At 40.1% G+C, this 27,058-nt stretch overlaps 1 protein-coding gene across 13 annotated transcripts in view; it reads right to left on the bottom strand.

The window, feature by feature from the left end:
• The window catches only part of CNOT4 (CCR4-NOT transcription complex subunit 4), a 114,176-nt gene that overhangs the window by 11,980 nt on the left and 75,138 nt on the right, over positions 1-27,058 (bottom strand). For 4 of the 13 annotated variants that reach the window (XM_043545266.1, XM_027831398.3, XM_043545288.1 and 1 more), the window contains 4 exons: positions 26,226-26,359; positions 18,551-18,608; positions 17,940-18,189; positions 15,065-15,562 (listed from right to left, as the gene is read on the bottom strand). In XM_043545266.1, coding sequence (XP_043401201.1) covers positions 15,065-15,562; positions 17,940-18,189; positions 18,551-18,608; positions 26,226-26,359 — 940 coding nt within the window. Of the gene's footprint in view, positions 1-15,064; positions 15,563-17,939; positions 18,190-18,550; positions 18,609-21,849; positions 22,006-26,225; positions 26,360-27,058 lie in introns of all 13 variants that reach the window. The other 9 variants (XM_007069281.4, XM_043545282.1, XM_043545263.1 and 6 more) reach the window with 3 other exon arrangements.

Consider the following 27,058-nt stretch of genomic DNA (forward strand, 5'->3'; position numbering starts at 1 on the left):
CGCACCCCGGAGCGGGAGGGGGAAACATACTTCCAGGAGCTGCTTGCGGTAAGTGCCACCTGGAGCCTGCACCCCTGAACCTGCCCCACACCCCAATCCCCTGCCACAACCCTCCTGCCCTCTGAACCCCTCAATCCCAGCCCAGAGTCCCCTCTTGTACCCCGAGCCCCTCATCCCCAGCCCCACCCCAGAGCCCACACCCCCAGCCAGAGCCCTCCCCCCCATGCCCCAACAGCCTATCCCAGCCCAGAGCCCCCTCCTGTACCCCAAACCCCACCATTCCAGAGAACATGCATCCATGCTGATGACTGGTTCTGCTTTATAACGATCCAAAGCAGTGCACACCAACACATGTTCATTTTCATCATTTGAGTCAGATGCCACCAGCAGCTCATTTTCATTTTTGGTGGTTCAGGTTCTGTAGTTTCTGCATCGGAATGTTGCTCTTTTAAGACTTCTCAATGCATGCTCCACACCCTGCCCCTCTCATATTTTGGAAGGCACTTCAGATTCTTAAACCTTGGGTCGAGTGCTGTAGCTATCCTTAGAAATCTCACACTGGTACTTTCTTTGCGTTTTGTAAAATCTGCAGTGAAAGTATTCTTAAAATGAACTGCATGCTGGGTCATCATCCGAGACTGCTATAACATGAAATATACAACAGAATGCGGGTAAAATACAGAGCAGGAGACATACAATCCTCCTCAAAGGAGTTCAGTCACAAATTTAATTAACGCATTATTTTTTTTAACGAGTGTCATCAGCATGGAAGCATGTCCTCTGGAATAGTGGCCAAAGCATGAAGGGCCATACGAATGTTTAGCATATCTGGCACACAAATACCTTGCAATGCTGGCTACAGAAGTGCCATGTGAATGTCTGTTCTCACTTTCAGGTGACATTGTAAACAAGTAGGAGGCATCATTATCTCCCATAAATGTAAACAAACTTGTTCCTTTTAGTGACTGGCTGAACAAAAAGTAGGGCTGAGTGGACTTGTAGGTTCTAAAATTTTTCTTTTTTTCTTTTTTTTTTTTTAAACACAACTGCACTCAAAAACAATCTACATTTGTAAGTTGCACTTTCATGATAAAGAGATTGTCCTATGGTACTTGTAGAGGTGAACTGAAAAATATTTCTTATTTTTACAGTGCAAATATTTGTAATAAAAATAATATGAAGTGAGCACTGTACACTTTGTACTCTATGTTGTAATTGAAAACAATATATCTGAAAGGGTAGAAAAACATCCAAAATATTTAACAAACATCAATTGGTATTCTATGGTTTAACAGTGGGATTAAAACTGCGATTAATCATGGTGTTTTTTTTTTTTTTTTTTTTAAAGTTAATCACGTGAGTTAACTGTGATTAATCAACAGCCCTAGTTAAAAGCCTAATGACAAACAAGCAGCCCAGCAAGCCAATACTTTTTCCTTGTGGCTACCATGTTGTCCTTCAGAATTTAAGGTTTTATTTAAAAAGAGTTTAATCTTTATGGTTGCAAAAATAACCTGCAAAATATGAACAAAATCTAAATTGATTCAGTAATATCTGCCTAGGTCTCTAGGCAACCTGAAACAATGCCACAGGTAATTTGCATTTCTGATCAATAGTAAATTTGTAATACTGCATTTAGATGATCACAGCATGCAAGAAAGGAGACACAATCATATGAAGAGCTGCACAATCTACTGTCAGTAACATCCGATTGCTATCACAAAGGTCCAAAGCTTGGGTTGGGAGTGGAGCTTTGGAGTGTACCACCATTTATAATTTTTCCCAGTCTGATCCTCGGAAGCCACGCTATAGGGAAGCCTGCGATGGCACCCAAATCCCACCAAGGGGGTGTGAAGAAGATATGCATGATCCTATTTTGAAGATCAATACAATCCACTGTGAAGGTTCTTATTCTGAGAGCCAAGTGAGTAAAGCTTGAACGAGTACCACTACCATTTTATTTCAGTTTGACTACAACCTACATTGACATGAGTAGGTAAAACATTTAAAAAAGTCTAAAAATCCTAATGACCAGGGCTTATAGTGAGTGCCCTATGAAATTACGGCCATGAAAACCGCATCACAAACCATGAAATCTGGCCTCCCCTCAGCGAAATCTGGTCTTGTGTGCTTTTACACTATACTATATAGATTTCATCGTGGTGGTGGGGGGGAGGGGCGGACCAGTGTTTCTCAAATTGGGGGTCCTTATTCAAAGGGGAGTTGCAAGGGGCGGTCACAAGGTTATTTTAGAGGGGTCCTGGTATTGCCACCTTTACTTCTACGCTGCCTTCAGGGCTGGGAAGCCGGAGAGCAGTGCTGTTGCTGAGAGCCCAGCTCTGAAGGCAGCGCCTTGCCAGCAGTAGTGCAGATGTAAGGGTGGCAATACCATACCATGCCACCCTTACTTCTGCATTGCTGCCTTCAGAGCTGGGTGGCTGGAGAGTGGCAGCTGGTGACTGAGGGCCCTGCTCTGCAGACAGCAGCACAGAAGTAAGGGTTGCAATACCATACCATGCCATCCTTACTTCTGCACTGCTGCTGGCAATGGCTCTGCCTTCAGAGTTGGGCTCCAAGCCAGCAGCCGCCGCTCTCTAGCTGCCCAGCTCTGAAGACATCGCTGCAGCTGCCAGCAGCAGCGCAGAAGTAAGGGTAGCAGTCCGGCAACCCCCCCTACAATAACCTTGTGACCTCCCCGCAGTTCCTTTTTGGGTCAGGTCCCCAATTACAGCACAGGGAAATTTCAGATTTAAATAGCTGAAATCATGAAATTTATGATTTTTAAAATCCTATGACCATGAAATTGACCAAAATGGAGAATTTGGTAGAGCCCTACTCATAGCCAATGTGTCTCCTAAGGGAAAAAAACAGTTAAAGTGTCATTTACCAATGATATAAAATGGAAACTCTTAGCATACATCTGCATTGCCAAAGTCAGATGTTTACATTCACCACTAGTGCAGCTCCACTGTGGTATCAACAGCAGTGTAGAAAGGGACCACACATCTTTACAACAGCGTATAACACTACACCCCCCACAGAATGTATTGTGGTTCTGAGCAGAAAACAGGGAACAGAAAGAGAATCCCCTCTAATGCACTTTTAAGTAGCGCATGGGGCAGATGGGAAAGCAGGGAAATTTTCATAACACTGCATCATTGCTCTGGGTTGAGCAATAGAGCACAAATTGTAGATGTGGAACAAGAATGAACTTCAGAATAGGTTCAAACGGATCCTCATTTATTCTCTTTCATATTTTAGTTCCTCTAATCTATTTCATTCATGCACCCTTCACATCAGTTATGGTTTTCAGGGAACAAACTTGAACGTTTCTTTTGTGGAAGTGCTGGAACTCAGCTCAGCTCCTGTGACCATTAACTTTTCTCCCATGTGGGAGAAAGATTCTTTGGAGTTATGATCCTTAACTAGGCCTTCAGCGACTGGATAAGACTTAAAAAACAGCCACCTACCAATTTTATTTTCAAGGGAAGAGTACTCACCCTCCACCTCGAGAGAGCCACGAGGCATATCTGAAGTCAGATATTCAATGGGAGAGCTGTGCATGTAAGGAGAGAAGACTAGAATGGGGTTCCACAGAGTAGATTTGAGAAGAGATTTTTACCTGTAGTTTCAGGAGAGTGATTGTAATCTTCTGCTTACAGATCAAGGTTATGAAAACAAAGAGCTAAACTTGGTGCCATTACAGCTGCAAACCACTTAATTTAAGCTGTGAGAAAACAGCCTGCCAAAAATATGGAGGAATATAGGTTATTTGAAAGCAATACATACCTTCATGCCACTGGTTTTCACAGAGCACACCTTTATCTGTGATGCTGAATTTTTAAATGGTTATTTAACATTTACATAATGTAACAGCTAGAAGCCTTAATCAGTTTGGGGCCACAGTGCATCAAGCCCTGTTCATGCAAAGTGACATCAGCAGATTTAAAAAAAAACTTGAAAAATTGGTCAGTAGAGGCCTCCACCTAGTTGCCATTATACACACAGAATGTCTACTGGTTGATAGTAACCAAGCATTTTTAATTTTTTCAGAAAGGACATAACATACTACATGAGCTACTATACAGTGAGAACTACCAAAGGGCCAATACTAGCAATGACGAGCTGAAGGGGAAGCAATGACGACATTGAAATGAGTGCAAATATCTACCTGGGATATATACAAAGCACATCTTGGTTAAAAATGGAGTGGTACATAACGTCCATGCACACGGGATGACCAAAATTAACTTATTCTGGGTATGTTTAATGCAAAAGACTGATGCAGTCTAAGCAGAACTTCAACCTTCACTTGATTATTGTAAATCAGTGAAAAAAAAGACTTCCAGACCCTAAAAGGAGAATCCCATACAAGATTTGTGGACAGTTACTTTTTTTTTTTTTTTTTTTTAATCAGATATTTGGAATTTTCTGTGGAGTTGAGTGTAATGACAGGAAGTGCTATATGGAATGTGCTCTGAATTTTATGAGGTTTAGCTGTGACCATGTTATTAAGAAATGTGTGAAATGCAGACGGCAATTTTAAGTTGGGATTTTTGGTCCTAGGATTTTATAATTCTTATGCTCAGAGCAAAAGAACAACATTAGTGCAGTGCACATGTGCACACTGAGGACCACTAGAGCCATTCTTGACTTTTCTGTCTTTGTAACAAATAAATTAGGATGGTTAAGCATTAATGTACATTTGCAGGCACCTTTATAGAGTTATTCTGTGATCAGGTCAGATGAGAGAAGTAGAGAAGGAAGCTGAAAGGAAAACAAGGCATCTGAACCTGGATTCAGTATGATTATTGAATGTCATCTTCAGATATAGTTGACCCACTTACGTAAGCAAACTTTTTTTTTTGTTTAAAAAGATACCTATGCCTACAAATAACTGAACTTCAAATTCAGCTTAATATCTTTTTCCCAACACAAGATTCCAGTGTTGAGGAAAGGGATCAAATTTGCATATACTGAAACAAGTCAGACAGCCTAATTTCACATAGAGATCTTTATATTCTTTCAAATTAAGTTACCTGATTAAGGTACTCCATTTTTTAAAAAAATTGCAGATAGCAAAAAGCTATGTTCTACTCAGAAACACGTTCATTCAGAAACGTGCACTATCGGAGTTTGGCCATCTGCATTTGTTGCCAGATAGGTTCTAACTGAAATTTAGGATATTTGATTTGACCAATAAAGCCCTATAGTAACTTAGGGCCCTCAGTAATGAGAGATCATCCTCCTCTGAGATATTGCTGCAGCCAACCTGTTGAAGTGTGCATGCTAATAGTCCTCTGGTTTAAATGGGAAGAAGTGACAGGGAGTTTTGCATGAAAGACCTCAACTTTTGACCTCTTCTCAGTCTATCCAAGGTCAGATCTGTTTATGCATTGTAGTGTGCTCTCACTATTCTACTGGTGACATCTGTTTCTTTTAGATTGACTTACAAAGCAAGTTGTACACTTTAGAATTTTACTTTGTAAGTTTTAAAAATGTGCTACAGCAGTTCTAGGCCCTAAGGATCAGCGCTTTCCAGAAAAAGAACATGTCAAAAATCTATCACAAGGGGAAGTCTACTACCTTCTATAGCCACAGCATCCGGAGGCCCTAACCAGAACTGGGGACTCATTCTGTCTATACATGCATTTCTGGCTAGACATCTTTTAGCTTTCAATTAATCCCTTTTTTAAAAAGCAAAACAAAGATTAGCACTGAAATGTGACGAATTTACAGCCATGAGGACAGAAGTATTTTTTACCCACAAAGAGTGCTAACTTTCCCCACTACCAGGGATGGGAACGGAGCACAATCTATTTTAATGAAATACCTTGCTCCTCTAGTGCAACTACCACGAAGGGCGACACTAATAAAGAGGAAAGTCAGCCACATGAACCACCTATCCACTACAAAGTGAAACATAGTAAAAAGCCACTAGATATAATCTTTGCTCACAACTGGTGGACCTGAATACAGACCAACAACCTACAGGAGGAAGTCACTCTTAATCCTCTGAGAAATCCGTTTTCACCAGTAAAACATTTATTTCCATCTTAGCTGTGTTATTGACATTAGCAGTCCGTCTGAATTTGTCGCAGTTAAGGGAGAAAAGCTTGGCTCCAAGAGTTCTTGAAACATTTAAAACTTTCTAATTTCGTCAGTTAGGAACGTTCAAAACATTTTGAAAATTTGGAACCTCAATGTTACTATTAGTGCTGGTGTACAAGTTAGCTCATCAGGTTAGGACAGTTCAGGTTGAAAGTTTATTGAAACTTGCAAATGCCCAAAGCTAAGTCCTATAAGATCAGTAGTACTCAATCTGTAGTCCATGGACTCAATCTAAAGGGTCCGCAAAAGACAGACTGAAAAGTGACAGGACAGAATTCAACTATATATGCCGACAATAGATTTCCAAAGGTGTCTGGCACCTCCATTCGAAATTTCTGAAGAGGTCCATATCTCCATTGGAAGTTTTTTAGGGGTCCGCAAATTAAAAAAGGTTGAGAACCACTGCTGTAGACTAGCGCACTGATATTTATACAAAGAGGTTTACGAGGAATAGCGTCTTTCACACAACTGTATCTGAAACACCTCAGGGTTAAATACAGTTATTAAATTAACAGCAAAGTTAAGAACACAAATGAGATTTTAAAAATGTAGAGAAACAATGCGACTGCTCCAAATGGGAGAAGCTGTATAAAAAGTTCTTGAACACACACAAGAATCTCTCTCTCTCTCTCAACATCATCTTATTTAGTAAATGAGTAGAGGGCGCAGATGGAGAGCAAAGAGACAAGATTCAAGAGGCAGAATGAAACGTCTATGGCTGGTTTTTAAAAACAAGGCAATGTCAATCTGGTCCCTGAAATGAGTAGGGAGCCTGGGTATATGCTTGGAGATCTTTCCACTCTACACATATGTGGAAAGCAACATTTTGCACATGTTGGAACATAAACAGGAACTTGAGAAACTTTAAAAGGAGTTACAGTATTCAAAGCAAGATAAAGAACTCTGCAGAGGTGGCATCAAGACGGGGAGGGGAGGGGGTACACAGAGGCAACGTTACAGAAGTGACAATACACAAGTTTGCAGCCAAAACATATATGGGGAGTTCAGAGTCAAGGAGAGGGCCATGGTTATGGGAACGGAAGGCAAAATGGGATATCAGAAGGCAGAACGGAGTTTGAAATTTTTCCCACAAACCCTTGACCGATATTTAGGTGAAAGATTAATCCGTAAGGAACATGGCTGAAGTAAGCAGAGCCTTGACAATCAGCGTAAGAGTGGTAATTTAAAGCAGTGGTTTTCAAACTTTTTTTCTGGAGACCAAGTTGAAGAAAACTGTTGATGAGCGCGACCCAATGGAGCTGGGGATGAGGGGGTTGGGGTCCAGAAAGGGGCTCTGGGTTTGAGGGGGGCTCAGGGCTGGGGCAGGGAACTGCGGCACGGGCTTATCTCCGGTGGCTTCCGATCAGTGGCGCAGCCAGGGTGCAAAGGCAGGCTTCCCACTTGTCCTAGTACCACGGACTGTGCTGCACCCCAGAAGTGACCAACAGCAGGTCCGGCTCCTAGGTAGAGGTGTGCAAGTGCCTCTGCGTGGTTCTTGCCCACAAGCACCGTCCCCCTGCCCTCCTCCAGAGCCGGACCTGCTGCTGGCTGCTTCCAGGGTGCAGCACAGTGTTGGAACAGGTAGGGACTAGCCTGCCTTAGCCGGCCAGCACCACCGATGGGACTTAACGGCCCAGTCGGTGGCGCTGAGCAAAGCCACCGCAACCCAGTGCCTTACATTCCGTGACCCAGTACTTGGTTGCGACCCACAGTTTGAAAACCACTGATTTAAAGGATATAATATACAGAAACAACTATGAACTAACACTGATTCAATGGAGTTCACATGGCTAACACTGTGGGATAGACAAGACTAAAGAAATCCCAGAAAACTGGTTATAAGTGGATTTACCATCTACTATGTATTGTGCTGAACCAGTTGAAACATTTATCAGGATAAACAGGAAAAAGTAGCAGTTAAAATACAAGTGAGAGAAGGAGGGAAGTAAAGGGCTTACAACTGAGCTCTTGAGTTTCAATAGGAGGAATCACCAGAGACAAAGCAGTGTTACAGGGGGAAGAACCACAATGAAAAGAAACCGGACACCTGAACAGTTACAGAGACTATTCAGGAGGACAAAGTCAATCAGTGAGTGCCAAGATTTACACAGAGGTCAAGACAAACTTTTGTTGATGAAGACTGAATGCACAGATGCTATTAGGCAACTGTCTTAATGAAACATGAATTACAAATAGTTGAGGCTATTGTGCAAAACATGGTTTGAACATTGATAGCAACACAATCATTTTGCTAAGAAAGAAGGGGTTAAAGACTAAACCAGCCAAGATTTGCAAAACTAAATAGTGATCTTGGGTATCAACTTGGCATCTGATAGTGAGTGTTCACTTTCTGAAAACGGAGACTCCTTTAAGGTGTCAAGTTGGGCACCCAAAATTACTACTCAGTTTTGGTGATTAGTGTGTATGTCATGGTCAGAGAAAGGCTTACAAAAGGGCAAGTAGTTGCAGATTTTAGGGAGTTGGGAAGGTAGCAGCAGAAGAAAAAGGAATTGTTGATAATGATTGAAATATTGCAAGCAATGCTGCTGAGACAAGACCAACCAACAAGGAAGAGTGCCAAGTAAACAGGTAGTTTTCCTTAAAGTACTATGTCAGAAGAGTGACAGGTGGCGAATAAAGTGTTTGTGACAGTGCTGCAAGTTTGGCCAGTTACATTAAAGGTGGATGGAAATCCTTTGCGTGTGGCCAAGGAAAGGATAAGAAGGTGGAAATATTAAATTGAGTGAGACATTAGAGAACATGCAAACAGAATGGTCAGTGGGAGTGAGAGACTAGAAAAGATGGGATGCCGCGGTTAGAAGTCACATGGCCATGGAGGAACAGATTGGATAATACTTCGTACATAGCTCTTTTCACCATCAATGCATTTTACAACATACTTAATATATCCCTTCAAGGTAGGCAAGTATCCCCATTTACAGGAGGGGAAACTGCAGCAGAATCACCATGTGATTTGGCCAAGGTCAGAGCGCGTGTCAGAAGCTCAAGAGCTCATGGCTCCCAAGACTTGTTCAAAACATACCACCATACCTTGCTCTGTATAGGCTCTAGAAAGAATCTATTATGAGACACACGAGTGACAAGGTCAGAGGGGTAAAGACCAGTGAGGTAGAGGCATTCCTAACTGCAAGGAGGGTTAGACTTGGGTGTAAAGGTGTTACATCAGAAAGTCTGAAAATTGCTCTCTCGATGTCAATGCAGGAGAGAGACTCTCAGCACTGGCTATGATGGATACATCATCCTCCTCTGTGGTCTGACTCATGGGAATTCAAGGAAGGAGGCAGCAGAGGCCAACATCTTAGTAAAGCAGTGATGTTAATAGCACATTGTCTGAGGTACGGTAGCAGGTAAACAGATTTGATGTTCAGCATAAATTGATAGATATGATGAGATGCCATATGACTCAAATGGTGGGAGAAGGCAGAGAGAGAAACCTTTCAGATGTGGAGTGTTAAATTAAAAAAGGAACACCAAATAAGGATATTAGATAGATATAATTTGCTTTGCCCTTTTTGTTCTAGGCAATTCTACTTTAGAGGCCTGAAGCAAACAGGTAAGGGTGCACTTTTGTAAGCCGTCACCTTGGTTGTTATGTAGTAACAGTCAATGTGTTTGTATGTAGAAACAGCAATATAGGAGGACTTGTGTGGTGCTCAATATTCTTACAAATTTAAACCTGTTTAAAAAAGAATCCCCCACTCCTTTGAGTCCACCCAGGCATTATTTTCCTATCTACAGAGTGCTCCCATCTATCAGATTGTGTGTACGTACAAGAGATTTGCTATCAAGCGATACAACCCCTGATTCAATAGAAGCAATTTCTCAATTACACCTACCTCCAAGCAAAAGTCTGAGATGATTCTGGCACCAGACCCTGAAGGTGACTGATTATGACCAACATTCCAGAACCAAAGGTTCTCAAAAAAAAACAAAAAACCCCTATCTACACTCTCCAAATCTCAGGGCTTAGCAAAATTGATGAAAATGATTCAACTGTCATAATAGTATGCAGAAGAGCGGGTATGTCCATAAGTTTTCTGCAGTTGTATATAATCATACCGTGCTACTATATATTAACACTAAATTACAATATGTACAGTAGAATACTGATCTTCCAATCACTCCAATCCCAGAAGAGAAATGTTAATCATCCTACAAAAATGTGACCATGAAACCCTTGCAAACAGAAGAAACAATATCTAGAATAGTCTAGCCAACTGAAAAATATGGATATTAATTTTAGAATCACTGCAAGAAGGATATTGGTTAAATGGTGGTTTAGGCGTAATTTTGAAACCGGAATGTTCACCGGGCACAAATGTACACCTAAACCACCATTTAACCATTTCCCTCTCTAAAAATATGGATATTAACTTTAGAATCACTGCCCCCTCCCATCTAGTAATTCTAAAATTAATATCCATATTTTTAAAGAGGGAAATGGTTAAATGGTGGTTTAGGCGTACATTTGTGCCCAGTGAACATTCCGGTTTCAAAATTTCTATGTATACCAAAGAAGAGTATGGGGCCAACTGCCTGGTTAAGTATTTAGTGTTTGTAATTAGAAATACAGTAGCCTTACAACCATCACACATTTCCTTCATGAATCACATCAGAACAAGCAAAGTCAAATCCACATGTGATTTTTTTTTTCTTAATACAGGTCCTATGTACATTTAGATGGTGCCATGTCCTCAGTGTCCTTCCATTTATATTATTGGGCATCAAAAACAGCTGTTTTGGAGTTACAGGAGTGCAAAATAAAGTAATTCTGTTCTGGACTAAACAGAAGATAAAATTGATATGGTGTCCTAAAGTTAACACTGAAAAATAAAACTGTAATGAATACCAATGTAAAACGATATTAATTTTAAAATGTTCTCTCCCTTTGTAACCTTAAATAAGAAACCACAATGGTTAAAACAGAACATTTGAAAGAGCCATACTCTATGGCACTAAGTTACTTTTTCATGAAAAATTATAGCATTAAAAGTTCAGCAATTTAATTGGCTAAACATCCCCAAATAATTTGTAGTGAAAATAGCAAATCAAGGCACTGAAGAGTCTAGCAAACAGTATGCTGATTTCAAATCAAAGTTTGGGAGACTCTTTTAATCAGGTTTGGTTTTATATACATATAAATAAAAAAAACATTGAAAATGGCTGGGTGAGTGGAAAGGCAAGTTGACTGGATGATGCGTAGAAGGCTCAGATGTCCTCTTTTTCTAAACACTAGTCCAGGATTATTGTTTGTAAATTGTATTCATCCTGAAAGCATTTGTTTCTGATCCATGAAAGTGTTCATCTTACCAGTAAGCCCTAATGTAGGCAAGACACCAACAGCTTCTAGTATTTTTACCACCATGTCAGTAAAATGCTGGATGCTGTTGGAGCCCTGTCTACAGAAGTACTACCACTGATGACACAGGTGAGAAATTCTCTATTATAGTCATAGTTTCAATGTTACTTTTTTGCCTAACTAAATAGAACTTTATGTATACTTATCATTCACTATTTTTTGTACGCTAAATGAGCTTACCCCCACACCATCTCATGCAGGACCCTCTTAGAATATCAGTTACAGCCCCTTAGTGTAAACACAGCCTTAAAGACCTAGTCTACACAGATTTTAGTATTAGTATAACTATCTGTTAGGTCTGTGATTTTACCAATCTAGTTATACTAGTACAGTCCCCCAGTATGGCTGCAATTATCCATACGAAGGTGCCTTATACCGGGATCACTTATTCTTCCCATATGGAATGTAAAATTACAGCCACACTAAGGGGTCATAACATTTTGATTATATCAGTATATAGAGAAGCCCATGGAAAGGAAGTTATCACATGACAAGGTAAGAGTAATTTTGTAGAAAGCTCTGCAGATCGAAGACCTATCTAAAATGAGAACTCTCTATCAGTGAGTGGTGGGAAATATAAGATGTGTTCTAATAGGTCAACATGCCACGGGAAAACATAGGAGGAAATGTATAGTTCCTATCTTCCAGGAATAATTATTTTATATTTCAGTAGTTCCTAGGAGACCCCAGTCATTGAACAGGACCCATGTATGATGAGCCATACAAACAGAACAAATCCATACAATAGAAATCCATAATCCAACAAAATGATCTGACCTTCTTGTACTTACATTAATTTTGGATCAGAGAAAAACAGACTAGCCAATGCACCGATGCAGATGATATCCTTCTCTGAAGAAGTTTATCAAAACCACTATGGATGTGGGTTGTTGGAGAGCTAACAGACTTGCCGGACTGTGAACTAGGCAACCTGCACTGCTTTCTTAACAAGAGTTCAAAGCTAACATGACGGAACTTTCCATAGAGACTTCAGCAGTTGTTTATTTTGTGTTTTCTGTACTTAAAAATATTTTTGGAAGATGAATTGGTTCTAATGGTTACATACTGAGAGAAAACATTGGTGTTTAAGGATATTATTTCTGTCCTTTAAAAAGAGGTAGTGAAAAGTGTAAGTGACAGGCTATATACTAGTCATGGGCACAAAGGTCCATGGAGCCCTTCCTCCAGAGCAATACCAAGAAGGATACCCAAGTCTTGTGCAGCACAAAAAGGGAAAAACAGCATGGCCAAAAGGCAATAAATGATGTGATTTTAAGAATGACCTTGCAAACCCATCTTGCCAGAATCAAAAGCCTTATTGCAAAGCTGAGGTTATCTTTGCAACACCACAGAATATTTATTTTAACCATAATGACTCAAGATATCTAACCTCAACCCTACCATTGGTCCCTTGGACTAACACCTTTTGCCACTAGTCCACGATAAAATATATCAAGTCACAGAGCTCAGAATAATTTTCAGTGTCTGAAAGCGCAAATATATTTGATCTAATTTCGTGAAAAGATCTATTTGCACTGTTAGGTTGTAAGCGTAAACACCTTAATGAGGTAGCAAAAAACTAGGGGCCCTCTTGTTTACCTTAAAGTTTTTTGTTTGTTTTTTAAACCTAGTGTTAATCATCATTTAACTTGAGGGAGCCAACTTCATTGTAAACGCTTGTCTGGACACTCCCAACATTTGTTTCAGGCTACAATTTGGTTTACTCCAGGGAAGCCGAGCAAAAAGCATGGAAATGATTGGGCTCCAGCAAGGATTGAGAGGACAAAGCAGAGGGAAGAAACTGCCAAAATTAGCTTCTGCACTTGAGTAACAAAAATATGTAGTAAAAAATGTCTAGGTCACTCGCCTTTAGATTTTCTTAATCATTAGAACAGAATCGTAGGGTTAGAAAGGACCGCAAGGGTCATCAAGTCTAATCCCTCTGCTAAGATGCAGGTTTTGTTGTCTCTAAACCAGAGGTTCTCAAACTGTGGTCCACGAGCTCCATTCAGGTGGTCCGCGGATAGTTCCCTCTAAAGTGTGCACCTGGGTGGCCGCATACAAGAGAATGAAGGGCCACCCACCTAATTAATGAAGCCACGCAGGCGTGGCTCCACTAATTAGGTGCCTGGACCCTGGAGAAGATGCACATGTAAGGTGAGGTGGTGGCCTTGCGGAGAATAGGGGGTAGATGGGAGGGGGCAGTGGGATGAGAAGAGGGCATGGGGGGAATTTGGGATGTGCAGGGCTGAGGCTGCCAGGAGAGATAGCCCTTCCTCCCAGGCCAACTCGGGGGCTGCCGCAGCAGTGGAGAGAGGGCAAATCCATCACATTAGAAAGGTAATACTACTGATATTAAAATATGAGTTGTGTGCTTTTATTTCTAGAACAAAAAAACCTTTATTATTATTAAGGTTTTTTGCATATGACACTTTTATCCGAAGTGCTTTACAATAGTTACCTAATGGTACAAACAACATTTGGAAAGATCATTAAGTGGTCTGTGGAGACCCTCAGCAATTTTCAAGTGGTCTATGGAGAAAAAAAAGTTTGAGAACCACTAGTCTAAACCATCCAAGACAGATGGCTACCCAGCATCCTTTTGAAAACCTCCAGTGAAGGAGCTTCCACAACCTCCCTAGGCCATCTGTTCCATTGTCCTACTGTTCTTCCAGTTAGGAAGTTGCAACATGTTTCTCCAAAATGCTCAAAGAAAATAATAGCGGCAATGTCTCAAGGAGCAGCTTTCCTCAACCCATGACTGCAAACAGCTTAGGAGACTTTTTCTTCCTTAAATTGCTAGTTATGTTGAATACAAAATGCCACAAATATTTTTTCCCGGAAAACACCTGTTCAGGCCAAACTATTAAAGGCGGCTTGGGAGTACAAGATGAGCTCCAAATCCCAGAAGTGAACCAGACCAATATTCTGGCTATTTAGCCCTCTAGTCACAATGTTTGTTGCAATATCCCACCAATCCAGCCATGGTCCAGAACTGGCCTGTTTTCTCTTAGGACTTCAAAGATTGCATGTAAAACATTAAAACCATTTGGAGTGCAGAAATAAAGCATGGAGCATTAAATATGCAGTTTGTTTTGGTTGCATGTGAAAGGGAACAATCTAACCAAGACAGCTGGCTGGTGGCTTTATCCCTTATGCTTGCAAAGAATTTTTGCATATCTTTTTGAAACTTGGATTAGCACCTGCATGTTGATACTGGAGTCTGATTGGAATTCCAAGGCCTAGTCTTCCTTTTAAGTTTTCATGGAAAGCCAGAGCTTGGCAAGACTGAAGAACTGAAATACCAATCTCTTTTGAAATGAAATAATTGGGCACAAGATACTCCACCTTCCTTATAAAGCTCAATGTTACAAGGCTAAACATCCAATTAAACCTTCTGAAAAAATGAAAGAGGGCCCATTTAAAACAATGCTGCCCCAAAAGAATCCCTGGAAGACAATCCTGGTAGCGGTCTAGCACTGGTAGCTGGCTATCCCCTTCTTCCCACCCTGGCTCAGAGAAGCTGAAGGCATGAATCAGGTGACACATTCATGGCTCCCTTGATTCACCTACCTGATATAGGGATCCCTCCCAGACCTGTGCTGTGTTGTGGCGGGAGAGTCAAGTCCAAGAAATTACTATTTGAGGTGGGATTTGCTGTGTGATTCAAGTGCATGATGCTATTGCGTGGGAAGGCCATCCAAGGATAGCGAGCTGCTTGGCCTGGAAAACTGAAGGAGTTGTAAACTGCTCGGTGCTGTTGAAACTGCGGGAACCTCTGCGGCAAGACTGGAAAGGTGCTACTGAGAGAGTTGGCATTTGAGGGAGCAGCAGGATGCAGGAATCCAGACCCTGACCCTTTGGCAGTTGTAGTGTGCGGGGAAGGGTTCTGAAGAGATGTAGGTGAGAGGGAAGGCTGGTCTTGGACTGAAAGTTCCTTCTCAATCAGGTCTGCTAAGGCTTTGCGGGTGATATCAAAGGGGTCAAACCCTAAGTCATCCTCTTGCTGTTTGGAGGAGCCAAACCCAAATGCCGCTTGCCAGTCTGTAGAGGAGGATACTGGGATGGTTTCTGTTGGAGGAGAAGAGGGATGACATTTAACATTTCAACTAATCTCACCTCCGTGGTCTTTTAAAAAAAAAATCTTATTGCTGCAGTTTTCAGATCCAACACTATTAAGTGTCAACATTCGGCCACCTTTCATATTAATACATTTTTATGACATTGCCCCAAAGACATTTGGTATTTGAACAAGCGCTTCCACTTTTGCAGCCCATCTTATCTTTCTATCTCACTCCACTATAAACTAACTAGGAATTTGGGGTGATTTGAGATAGTACAGACAGGACTGATTTCATTGCAGGATAAAGCAGAAACAGGTCTAAAGTGCAAAAAAGAAAGCCCTTACCAAATAAATACATTCAGTAAAAGCAAAGAACAGAAATATAGGGTGACTAAACAGGTGCTCGCACAGAATATTCCTTGAGTTTTTACTAGTAAAAGTTTTCCACTGAATAATGCATTAGTCAGAGCAACAGAGTAAAAATCCCTTAGTCTTATTAAATAAAGGTGCTGTTACAATATTAGAACTGAAAGCAGAATATTTACTTCAGGGCTGATATGTAACAATTTTGTAGGAGAGGAAAAGATTTGGCCTCTTGTACTTCTGAAAAGAAGTACTGATGACTTCTGAGCAACCCTGGGAAATAGCTTGCAGAGTATAAACAACACCAAATTACGTGAATGAGTAAAATATGCACCTTGACAAAGGAAGTTGAAGAAAAATAGCTGTACTATAAATTTTGATAAGTGCTTTGAAGCACTGTTGTGGACATGAGTTACCAAAAACTCTTCCTTGCATTTTCATCGCGAGCGCGCGTGTGTGTGTGTACACAGAGAGAGAGAGAGAGTTCATCTTACTATTTATATATGTTTTAAAAATATTAAATTCATAGCCTCTGAACACTGGAAACTGTCATTCAGTTTTTGGAGAAAGTATGAGACAACATGCTGGAGACAGATTCTGAGCCAGCAAGTCCCCTTCTATAAGGCAGTATCACAAATGAGCATTTGCATTGTCTCCCTCCATTAGGGAGATGCTGGAATCAACTGCTTAGAGGAGTACATACCACTGTGAGAAGACTGGAGAAATTATGGAAACTGCTCTGTGCATCATTTCTCAGAAGACTAGAATCTAAACTTCCACTTTTGTCCCCCGTATGAGAATTATGGGATTAAAGAGACACCTAGGCATGAGGAAAGTAGATCTTCCACATTTAGGCTTTATCTACACTATCGTTTTTGTCAGTAAAACTTTGTTGTTTTTTTTCCACTCCCCTGACTGACATAAGTTTCACAGACAAAAGTGTTGGTGTGCACAGCGCTACGTCGACAGGAGAGGATCTCCTGCCAACACAGCTAACACTGCTCACTTGGGGGTGGTTTAATTATGCCAGCGGGAGAGCGCTCTCCTGCCAGCAAAGAGCAGCTACACGGGCGACTTTACAGCAGCACGGTGATAGTGGTACAGCTGTGCTGCTGCAAGACAGTTTAGACATAACCTAAAATTTAAATGGCAACACAAACCATAAAGCACAAGTGACAGTAGTGGAAACCAGATCTATGTTGCCTGGGAGTTCATCCTCCACTGTTGCTTATTCCTTACATGAAGACAATCTCCAATACAATCATTTCCTTAGTATGAATTTTGATGACAAAACAGGATTATGAATTCAGGTGAAGAATAAACATGAAAAATATATTAACTCAAGCAAAAAGTATTCTGGTCTTGAACAAACATCTATGTGCCATTAACCACTAGACACTTGATACCACCACAGAGTATGTCTAGTTTCAGTTCATGTACCTGATACAGCACAACATCCCATTCCTGTGAATGGATATTCTAAAAGAAACCATCTCTGCAATGCAGTTACCTTTCAGTGGCTGCAGTTGGCCCTAATATCTTTCACACTTCCTAAAATGAGTGGTTGTGTAGTCAAACACTGGCCAAAAAATATGGAGACTAAGCTAGCTTGCATAGCCATCAGCCAAAAACTCTGTCATAATCACTTCACTAAATATAATTACAAACCTGTGCATGCTGGATCTTCAGATAATACAAATATGGCTTTGGTATATATTACTCATACCTCTCTACGTTGTTCTGTTATTTTATGCAAAAAAATTTGAACAACATGCTTTCAACACTAAGATCTGTAATAAATTGTGTTTTTAGCATTTAAACAGACATGAATACTACTACACTAGATGCTCTGATAATTCCAACAAGCAGTTGGGATGTTGGGAAGAGAGATTTCTTGATAAGAATTAAGTCAACATGCATTTATTTGACTATCAAATGTAATTAAAATAACAGTGTGAAAAAATAAAGAGGCATAAACTTCAAAACTAAATGACTTCCAACACCTTAACCAGGCTTTCATACCTGATGTGAAGAGGCTCTGTGGTTCTGGTGCTGTGGGCCAGTCGTTGGAAGTCTGTGGAGAGCTGGGGAATGGGGAGAGCCCGCTTGGGATGGGGTTGGGGTGCCGGAAGTTGTCCGAGAAGAGCGACTGTGACTCTGTTACAGCCCCTTCAAAAGGAGACCGCGCACTGTGATTGGATGAACTGATGGGTATGACTGGATTGGGTTTTGATAAACCAGGTGGTGGTGAAGGTGTGTCACTGTTTGTTATCTGGTGGCAGGGGAGAAAAAAAAAAAAAAAGACAATAGAATAAGATATGTATCTTTGGACTTAAAGTCATTCCATATTAAAAAAACATTTTAAAATTCAGTTTGAAGACTAGAAAAAAAATCAGATTAAATTAAGATTAGTTCTGTGAGCACACAGTTTAAATGTCAAACAAATCAGCCTGATGCAGCCTATTTTTGGATCAAAAGACATTTAAAATTAGTTGACAGTTATCAAAAGAAACTAACATGCCACATTGATATTTCACACACAAAAAATATATGTTTCTTTCAAAATAAAGGTTGCAACTGAGCTTCAAACAAATACAACTGACATTTACATAATGTTGGCTTTCAGGCCATACCTGCTGTGAGTTGTCACCATTTCCTATACTGAGAGCGTCTGAAGGTTTGTCGAGAGGGCTGGAAAAAGTGAAAGGGGGAAAAAAAAATCAAATAAGATATATGCAACCACCAGAATAACCATAATGAACATCAGAAGTTGGTTTATTTTGTGGTATAAACGCCTAGAGCAGAAACTGCCCAAAACTAATTTCAAGAGATTATGAAGGAAAGTCCTCCTATTGTTTGAGGACTTCTTAAATCAGAAGTGTTCCAGTTTTACCATTTGCCAAGTTTTAGTTTATGGCAATAGAGGTGTATTTCTATACACTCTATTCTGCTTGTGCATTGTTCTGCTGAGCAGCCAATGGTCCATCTGCAATCCCAAATTTGTTATCCTTCAATTCTGCCTGCTTCATCAGTTTAAAAAAAAAAGTACCACCATGGGTTTGTTACTGAGATGCACAAAGAACTTATTTCCCCCACTCCCTGATGTGTATTTACTGCTTATAAGAGGTATGAGATTGACTGCCTTGAAGATTGACATCCTTCATCTAGAGAAAGACAGACAAGGCAGTGGCAGTTCAAGCTTCCCAGAATGGCTTGTCACTGGTGTTTCAACTTTGACCTGGACAACTACTAAGGTGGAGAGGGAATTAAGTCTCCAGACTCAGAAAATCCGAGTAGAGGCAAGGTCTAAAATCAAGAGAGAAATGCAGAGAAACAATCAAAAACAGAAAAGGACAAAAATGCCACCTCAGAATCCTATTCACTGGAAACTACACAAATCCCTTTGAATCATCACTGCAGCCATTATAAGAGATTCTGACAGCCATTTACGAACAGTCCAGAGTGCTCTGAATTCCATGCTATCCTAGGGCTTCAGTGTAGGGCCAGATGCAAAAGTCCTGTAAATTCAGGCTATGACCACAAGTACAGCTTATCTACCCCTAGCACAGCAGAAGCCTGTACAAGTGTCAGACTGTACAGACCCAAATGCTTTCCTCTGCAGAGAAAGAATATCAAAAGTAACATGAAGAACTTTAGAATATTACATTTTTATTAGAAAGCCACAGTTCAATACAGGTCAAATTACAAACATGGTATTTGGTGCAAAAGTTATTCGTATTAATGTTGAGTTATTTTACTTGAGTGCAGCCCTCTAGATCTTAGCCAGTTATTAAAATGTCCTGCTGCTGTGAAGTTTGGGCACCTATTATTGTACAAGGCCATTTGGCTAGCTAGAAAACATCATCATTTAAGAGATTAGAATTAATTTAAAACTTAATCAGAGAGCACAGGACTTGGGTAAAAGCAATTTGTGTGCATAAGCACATTGGTTAAACCCGACAGAGATCAGAACTGGGCCTCAAGTATTTTTAAAACAATTTAGGACAAACATCATATAGGAACAGATATGTAGTAGATGACTATTCCAAGGTAGTCCACTTAATTATTTCTTGCTCATCTCAAGAAAAATAAAGTTCTGTAACTTATCCTATTTACATTTTGAACAGAGATTTATGACAAAGGTTAATGTATATCTACAGCACAAGAATTCTGTTGCAAACTCTTCACTAAGAGCTTGTCTTCACAGAGACATGCGGAAAATTCACCCAAATTAACACCCTCATTCAGAATTACAGTGGTCTTATTTCACCTTCTTAATTCACTTTGAAATGAACTGAACTAAACCAAATTAAGGCCATTAATTTGGAACAACAGCATCCACACAAAAAGAAAAGGAGTACTTGTGGCACCTTAGAGACTATTTAATGTGGTTTTAACTAATCCACTTCAAATTCACACCTTTAGTTAATTCGTATTAACTTTCCTGCATATCCTTTTGTAGGAAAGTCTTAAGTATTCAGTTCTTGGCAGAAAAAAAATGTTTAAATGACATTTCAACCCTACGAAGACATTGACAATAATAGTACTGCTGCATCCTGAAGCAAGTACATGATTGTTTATGACAATCCAATTGCTGAGAAGCAAAACAGATTATACTTGAGATCTATACAAAGGGTCTTTAAGTGAACAGAATTTACAAGCTGTAAGTTACAACCCCATCAATAAACAAAAATCAATGAATCGCCTACATTTTAATAATTTTGCTTATGTAGTGCATTCCATTCAGAAAGATCCCAGTACAGCCTATATTATGCTTGTCCATCGGTGAAATTCAGCCACAGCTGGATTGAAACTTAGCAATTGTTTAGCTGCACACAGCAATAAATGACTGGAAGTGAAGAATATCAGAGTTAACTGAAACTAGAGCGGAAATTTTAGAAGCTGAATTACCTAATTGGAATTTGCCCAAGACACTTTTGTTAACACTCCTACTCTTGGGTGAAGCACCATAGGATTTCTGAACACAAATGAGGACGACTCCTCTTACATCTCAACCAAAAGGCGTGACCTTCAACAGTGAAATTTCTCTTATGCTAAGGTTTGGTTCAATACTGACCCAAAAGGAAGAATAGCTGCTCAATCAGCACTACTACATCTGTGATATTCTGGATTTTCCTTTGTCTTCTCCCTTCTAAACTTTGGATTAGTCCAACCCAGTTTAGCCCCAGAGATCTAATGGAATCACAGCCTGGGTGATATGATTGTAAGATGTTGCAAAATCTGCCCAACGATGTTTATGATGGAAGTGGATACCAACAGTACTATAAAGAAATTCAGAGACCCAGTGTAACAGTACGTAGGGAAATGGTCAAACAAGTAGAGGAGACTCCTTGGCACAAAGGAATTTCAGCAAACTGTGGTGCCTTGCCGTTCATGCTAGTGTACAAAACCATAGGAAACCCTGAATATTGTGGCTTAGTTCCCAGAACACATCAAGGTGAAGAGATGGAAGTAAGTATTTAGTATTACAACATTTACCTTTTTGGCCATCATAAGCCAACTTTTCAAAAGGTCATCAACTAAAAGCCTCCTAATGGACTACAAGAATTATACCTTTCTTGAAGAACTTTTGAAGTTGTTCATAAATGTGGGGGACTTATCTCTGGCTAGGACATGCTTAGTGTGGGAAGCTTCTACACAAGCTTCCTATGACCATAGTGCTGCCAATTCATGTCAGTCCTTACCTGCACCATCACCTATTATCTTAGCTCTAGGATTTTCCCAAACTGTCACACATGCAGTGTTTTTGCAATGGGGTAGAGGCTAGGCTGAGCCCAAACTAGTTTCTATATGTGACCTGATCAAGTTTTGAATCCAGCTCTCCAACCAGAGAGTCCGGAGAACCATCCCTCCACACCATTAAGTGAGAGAGAAAGCAAGCTAGCTAAAGTATAAAAGGCAGCACAATTACCCGAAATCTGAGTCTGGACCATCTGGAGTCATGTGTTCTGGGTCTGTGCCATTTTCTAATATAGGAGGCGTTTTCCTGTGTTCCATTGTTAAACCGTTGGCTGATTTACTTGAACTCTGTAATGATGGCCAGGCATCTTTGTTATTACTGTTGGGTCTGGAAAAAGGCAAGAGTAAAAAAAGAAGAGTTCAAGTTATGAAGAAAGTGTTCTAAAAAAATTTAACCACCGAGGAAATGAATCCTCGCACCAGACAGTCCATAGGAATGGAATTATCTGGGCATATCTTTCAAATAGATTTTAATGCTGATGGATAAAAGAGGCTCCTCAAGAGAGAAGATTGAAGGAAACAGAGTTCTACCCACTGATTAGATACCGGATCACCTACATTGGAGTCCAAACTTGTCCAACTGTAAAATATCCATTTAGACAGCTTCCAGTAACAAATCCCATGGGCTTGCTCTCAGTTAAAGCTTCTTCACTGTATCACAAAAGTATTTAGTAGCTTTATAAAAAGTAATCATTTTTTTTTCCCCTGAAGATCTTCCACATCCCACCATCTCCCTGAGGATTTTCCCAGGCTGGCCTGAGAGAGCTGAAATTGAATTTGGTTGCCTGCCTGATGGTCCACAGCTCCATCACTAGACCATGAAATTAGCCACTCCAGAACACTTTAAAGCAGTCTATCCAAATTACTGCCCAGTTCACTTCTTTTAATCTAAAACCTTTATGATTTCCTCTACAAAACAAAAGTAGAGTTCACTCCATGAAATGTATCTGATCTGGAAGAATGACTTCAGAGGGAGTAGTCAAAGTGGAAGTTATTTACTGCTGCAGGGAATTACATCCCTAGGCAACACTTCAGCCAGTTTCTATGTGTTTATTTGTAAAAGTACATTTATATAATAAATATGTCATCAGCTAATACCACAACACAAAACCTATTAATTTCTAGCTCCCTTCATTTTTTCCTATTGTTCTTTCCTATCCACTTTAGAAAACAGCATCCCATTTAAGGCAAGTGATTGCATAGTGTACAAGCGCATCATTGTAAAAGGGCATACACTAAAAGCTGAGTCTTCTTACACACCTGCTTTCTGATTTCTCTTCATAAGTATAACAGACTTACTGCCTGCCCAAGTATTCATTCCACATATACAGGTGGATTTAATAAGTTCTGAATTGGGATCAGGAAGATTCCTATGGCTCTTTAGCAATAGCAACATTTTCCAAATTCCTATTCAGTCTTAATATCTCATTATAATCTTGGCTGTCCCCACACCTCAGATATTGTAAGATTTACTATTTTGTCTCCATCTACTCTTCTCTCTGTGTGGGTCAACTCCTATGTACATTTAAGTAGGTCAAATCTTTCATTTGTGCATAAAACTCATCTTAGATCTCTACACCTTTGAGAGAAGAAGTTAAATACGGCACCCTATCAACTACCTTTTAACAAATTGAGAATCAATTTATACTACATCTCATGTCATGATTAAAAATTTTCTTTTGCCCTTTGCACCATTCTATCCTGACGCAAGAGACTAATTTTCAAGCCAGACAAAATTTCATTTTAATTCTAGTCTAGATGTGACTTCAGACGGCAATGGGCATTTCCCTCCTTCCCCTCCCTCCAAAAAAAAAATGTCTAATGGGTTAACAGATCCCAAAATATTCAAATCATAGCATAGACTTTTCTGTGGAAAAAAATGTTTTAAAGTGCTTATGAAAGCTAAATGCTTCCTAAGAGCTGTTCTCCACCAATAATCCCTCACTCTATGTGCCAGCGACAAACATTTTTAGTGTTACAAGAAAGCATCAATCATTTTGCCCCATTAAAAACAAGTTTGAGGAAAGTGGCAGAAGAAAAAGAGGGCCAGAACTTTTTAAAATCAACCCACTGGTATCAGCACCCTATATTTTTTAAGTGAATACAACTGTCATTACTTCTACTGTATAACTATGGAATGCTGTACCAATAGGTACTTCTTACGGACACACACCCACACAGGTGGAAGTTACAGCATTTGCCTTTCACACAAATGAGGGAAAAAATAGCATGAAGAGGGACTTTCACACTGGAACAAACTTGGAAAAATAATGTTTATACAAAGTTTTTGCCCAGTAATTATGTTTTCTCTACTATTACTGCAGGCTTACATTTGAACATATATTTCTCAGAGCTCAGCTTCTGCTTGATCCCTCAGTGAAATCCTAACACCGGACAGTCAAGAGAACGATTGTGAAATTGTTGACTGAGATGTAGAATTTAACAGGAGAAAGACAGTCACAAGGCAAGGAATCAGACAAATGAGAAGCTGTTTATAAGTAGAAAGTTGTGAAGGGGTTAGCAATTTAAATATGATTAGTCTATAATTTAATCAGCTCTCAAACTACATATGGCCATGTCTGATTAATATTTGAATGGAGACCTCCAACTTCCTCACTGCTGAAAGGACACTGGCAATCCAGACGATACTGTCCACCACTCCACAGCAGTACCGAATCAGTTTCCCACTGTAGTTATGCATTTCAGATGAATGACAAACTGAAGTTCAGTCCACTTGCATTTTTCACAAGTGCCAGGATGATAGCTCTGGGGGCCTGGCCAGATTCCAATGCTCATAACTGCTTTCCAACTACCTGAATTCCTGCAGCAGTTTCAGATGGAGCAATTCTTCACTTCCTGTTCTGTAACGTCTTGTGCTGGGATCCCATCAGGTTTCAAGTTAAGCAGAATTGGTTCAGGCCCTGGATGTAAAACCCATCAACACATGACTATTGCAAAAGTTGGTGTGTTGGGTTAACTTGGTTACACTCTTCTCTCCAAGTTAGTACTGAAACGAAGGCTCAAGGCATGACAGTCGGTGTCAGTGCTTCAGATGAGAAATCTGGCGATCCCAATCACTTGCAATCATTAACGATTATGACACTTCCTGTAAGAGTAGGGAGAGATAATCCTAGTCTCTTAGTCAGATTCCAGTGCTGGTAGATAGAATATAACTATCCAAACTCCCCTGGCTGTTTCCTTTTGATATGGTTTTCTTCATTTTCTTGCATAAACTGTTGTCTAGTGCTGCTGCCAGAATTCGTTTCAGCACTGGGTTAACAAGCCCACAAAACTCTGATCCTGCATCAGAAGTGCTATATAAAATGTAAGGCATATTTTAAAAGTTTACCCCCAGTATGAAAGTCCCTTCTTGAATGGAAAGTAGTTAAGAGCTCCTCTTTGTTCATCTTAAATTTAACATTTAGCAAAACACACCAGCCACTTGTTTTAGCTTTTGGTTTATTTTTTGTACGGTTGTAAATTGCTGGATGAAAAAAACTGTTAGGAGGTGGCTTTTGGAAAATAGACCACAGCTGAAAAATATCTAGTAACAAGCAGTAATGGGAAGACAGACGCAAAGAAAGAGAAGTTACAATTCAAATATTTAACCAAAACCACCATTTAAGTTTGCTAGGATGTAGCACCCAAGGATATTTCACACCATGTTCCTGTTTCTCAGCCAAAGGTAAAAGCAAAGACGAAAGTTCAACTGTTTTACTTTGAATTGCCCAGATTTTTAGGGCTTGTGTACACTTAAAACACTGCAGCAGTGTACCTGCACCACTTGAGCTGTGCCGCTGTAGCGCTTCAGTGAAGACACTACCTGTACTAATGGGAGGGGTTCTCTAGTAAACATAGGTTCTCCACCTCCCCAAGAGGCGGTAACTAGGTCAACAGGAGAATTCTCCCATCAACCTATCACTGTCTACACCAGAAGCTAGGTCCCTTTAACTGCATAGCTCAGAGATGTGGATTTTTCACACCCCTGAATTACCCAATTATATGGACCTAATTTCCTAGCATAGACCAGGCCTTAGTCTGTGTTCAAATCTTAACACTGAAGTATGTAAATATTAAATAAACTCAAATATTTAGACACTTCAGCCACCGTGACAGCAGAGACTGCCCGCCCTCTTATCACAAAGCAAACGCCACATTAGCTATAATTACCAAGAATTTGCTGCTTAATAGTATTCACTGAATTGCATTAATGTTATTGCAAAAATTGTGAAAATATTAAATAAAACCCTTCTGATATCTGCTTCAAAACGACGACAGCTTGTTTAGAGTTAATGTGCACAAATCCATGTGGTACAAGAAGGGGGAATCCTTTCATTTATCAAAGAAGATTTAGCACATGTTGTTACAACTAGAATGAAGTACTGCATAATACTGCATTTGTATGTAAGCGAAAATTTGAGATGGAACATTTCACACCTTCCATATTAAACAGCAAGCATTGGGTGAGATGGGAGAGAGGATTAGGAATTTTAATGAAAATAACTTTAAAAGGGAAGTGTTGTCAGTCAGTCTGGAGTCAGTACTTACACATCATACCTCTGCAGTGCTGTCACTTTGTTCTTGTTCTTGTCAACTGTACCCGTAGACAGCTGGAGGAAGTTGGGGTTTAGTTTGTATAATTCTTGCAGTAGCTTCTGTTCATATTCTTGGTGTTTTCCTGCCTGGGGAAAGAGTTAAAATTTTCAATGAAACCTAAGCTGAAGTTCATATTCCCTCCCCGATCTGAAAGATCTTGGGGCACACAAAGCTATAAGGCTTTGCTTGACTCTCTAATAGAAAGTTTGGGCTTCCAATTTTGCAGTCAAAAGGTTATTCCAAGGAGTCAGAGGCTCATGCTCTCAGATACACTCAACCAGCTGAATTTGCCAAACTGCTTGTGGTTTAATATGAAATTCATTTTCTCTTTTGGTACCTTTTAAAGAAGAAAACCAATTTACTGAAGCCTTCCTAGGACTTATTCTCCAGTTCAAGCAAAAGTGTTTGTTGTAGTACAGTCCAAGTAAGTTTCAAGTAAGTTTCCAAGAGAAGTGTGTAGTCTGCATGTTACGAATTACACCTGGTAGGACACGCACACATGTGCTACGAATTACACCTGGTAGGACACGCACACATGTGCTACGAATTACACCTTGTTAGGACACGCACACAAGTGCTACGGATTACACCTTGTTAGGACACGCACACAAGTGCTACGGATTACACCTGGTAGGACACGCACACAAGTGCTACGGATTACACCTGGTAGGACACGCACACATGTGCTACGAATTACACCTGGTAGGACACGCACACAAGTGCTACGAATTACACCTTGTTAGGACACGCACACAAGTGCTACGAATTACACCTTGTTAGGACAC

The sequence above is a fragment of the Chelonia mydas genome, chromosome 1 (assembly GCF_015237465.2).
Source record: "Chelonia mydas isolate rCheMyd1 chromosome 1, rCheMyd1.pri.v2, whole genome shotgun sequence".
Lineage (NCBI taxonomy): Eukaryota > Metazoa > Chordata > Testudines > Cheloniidae > Chelonia > Chelonia mydas.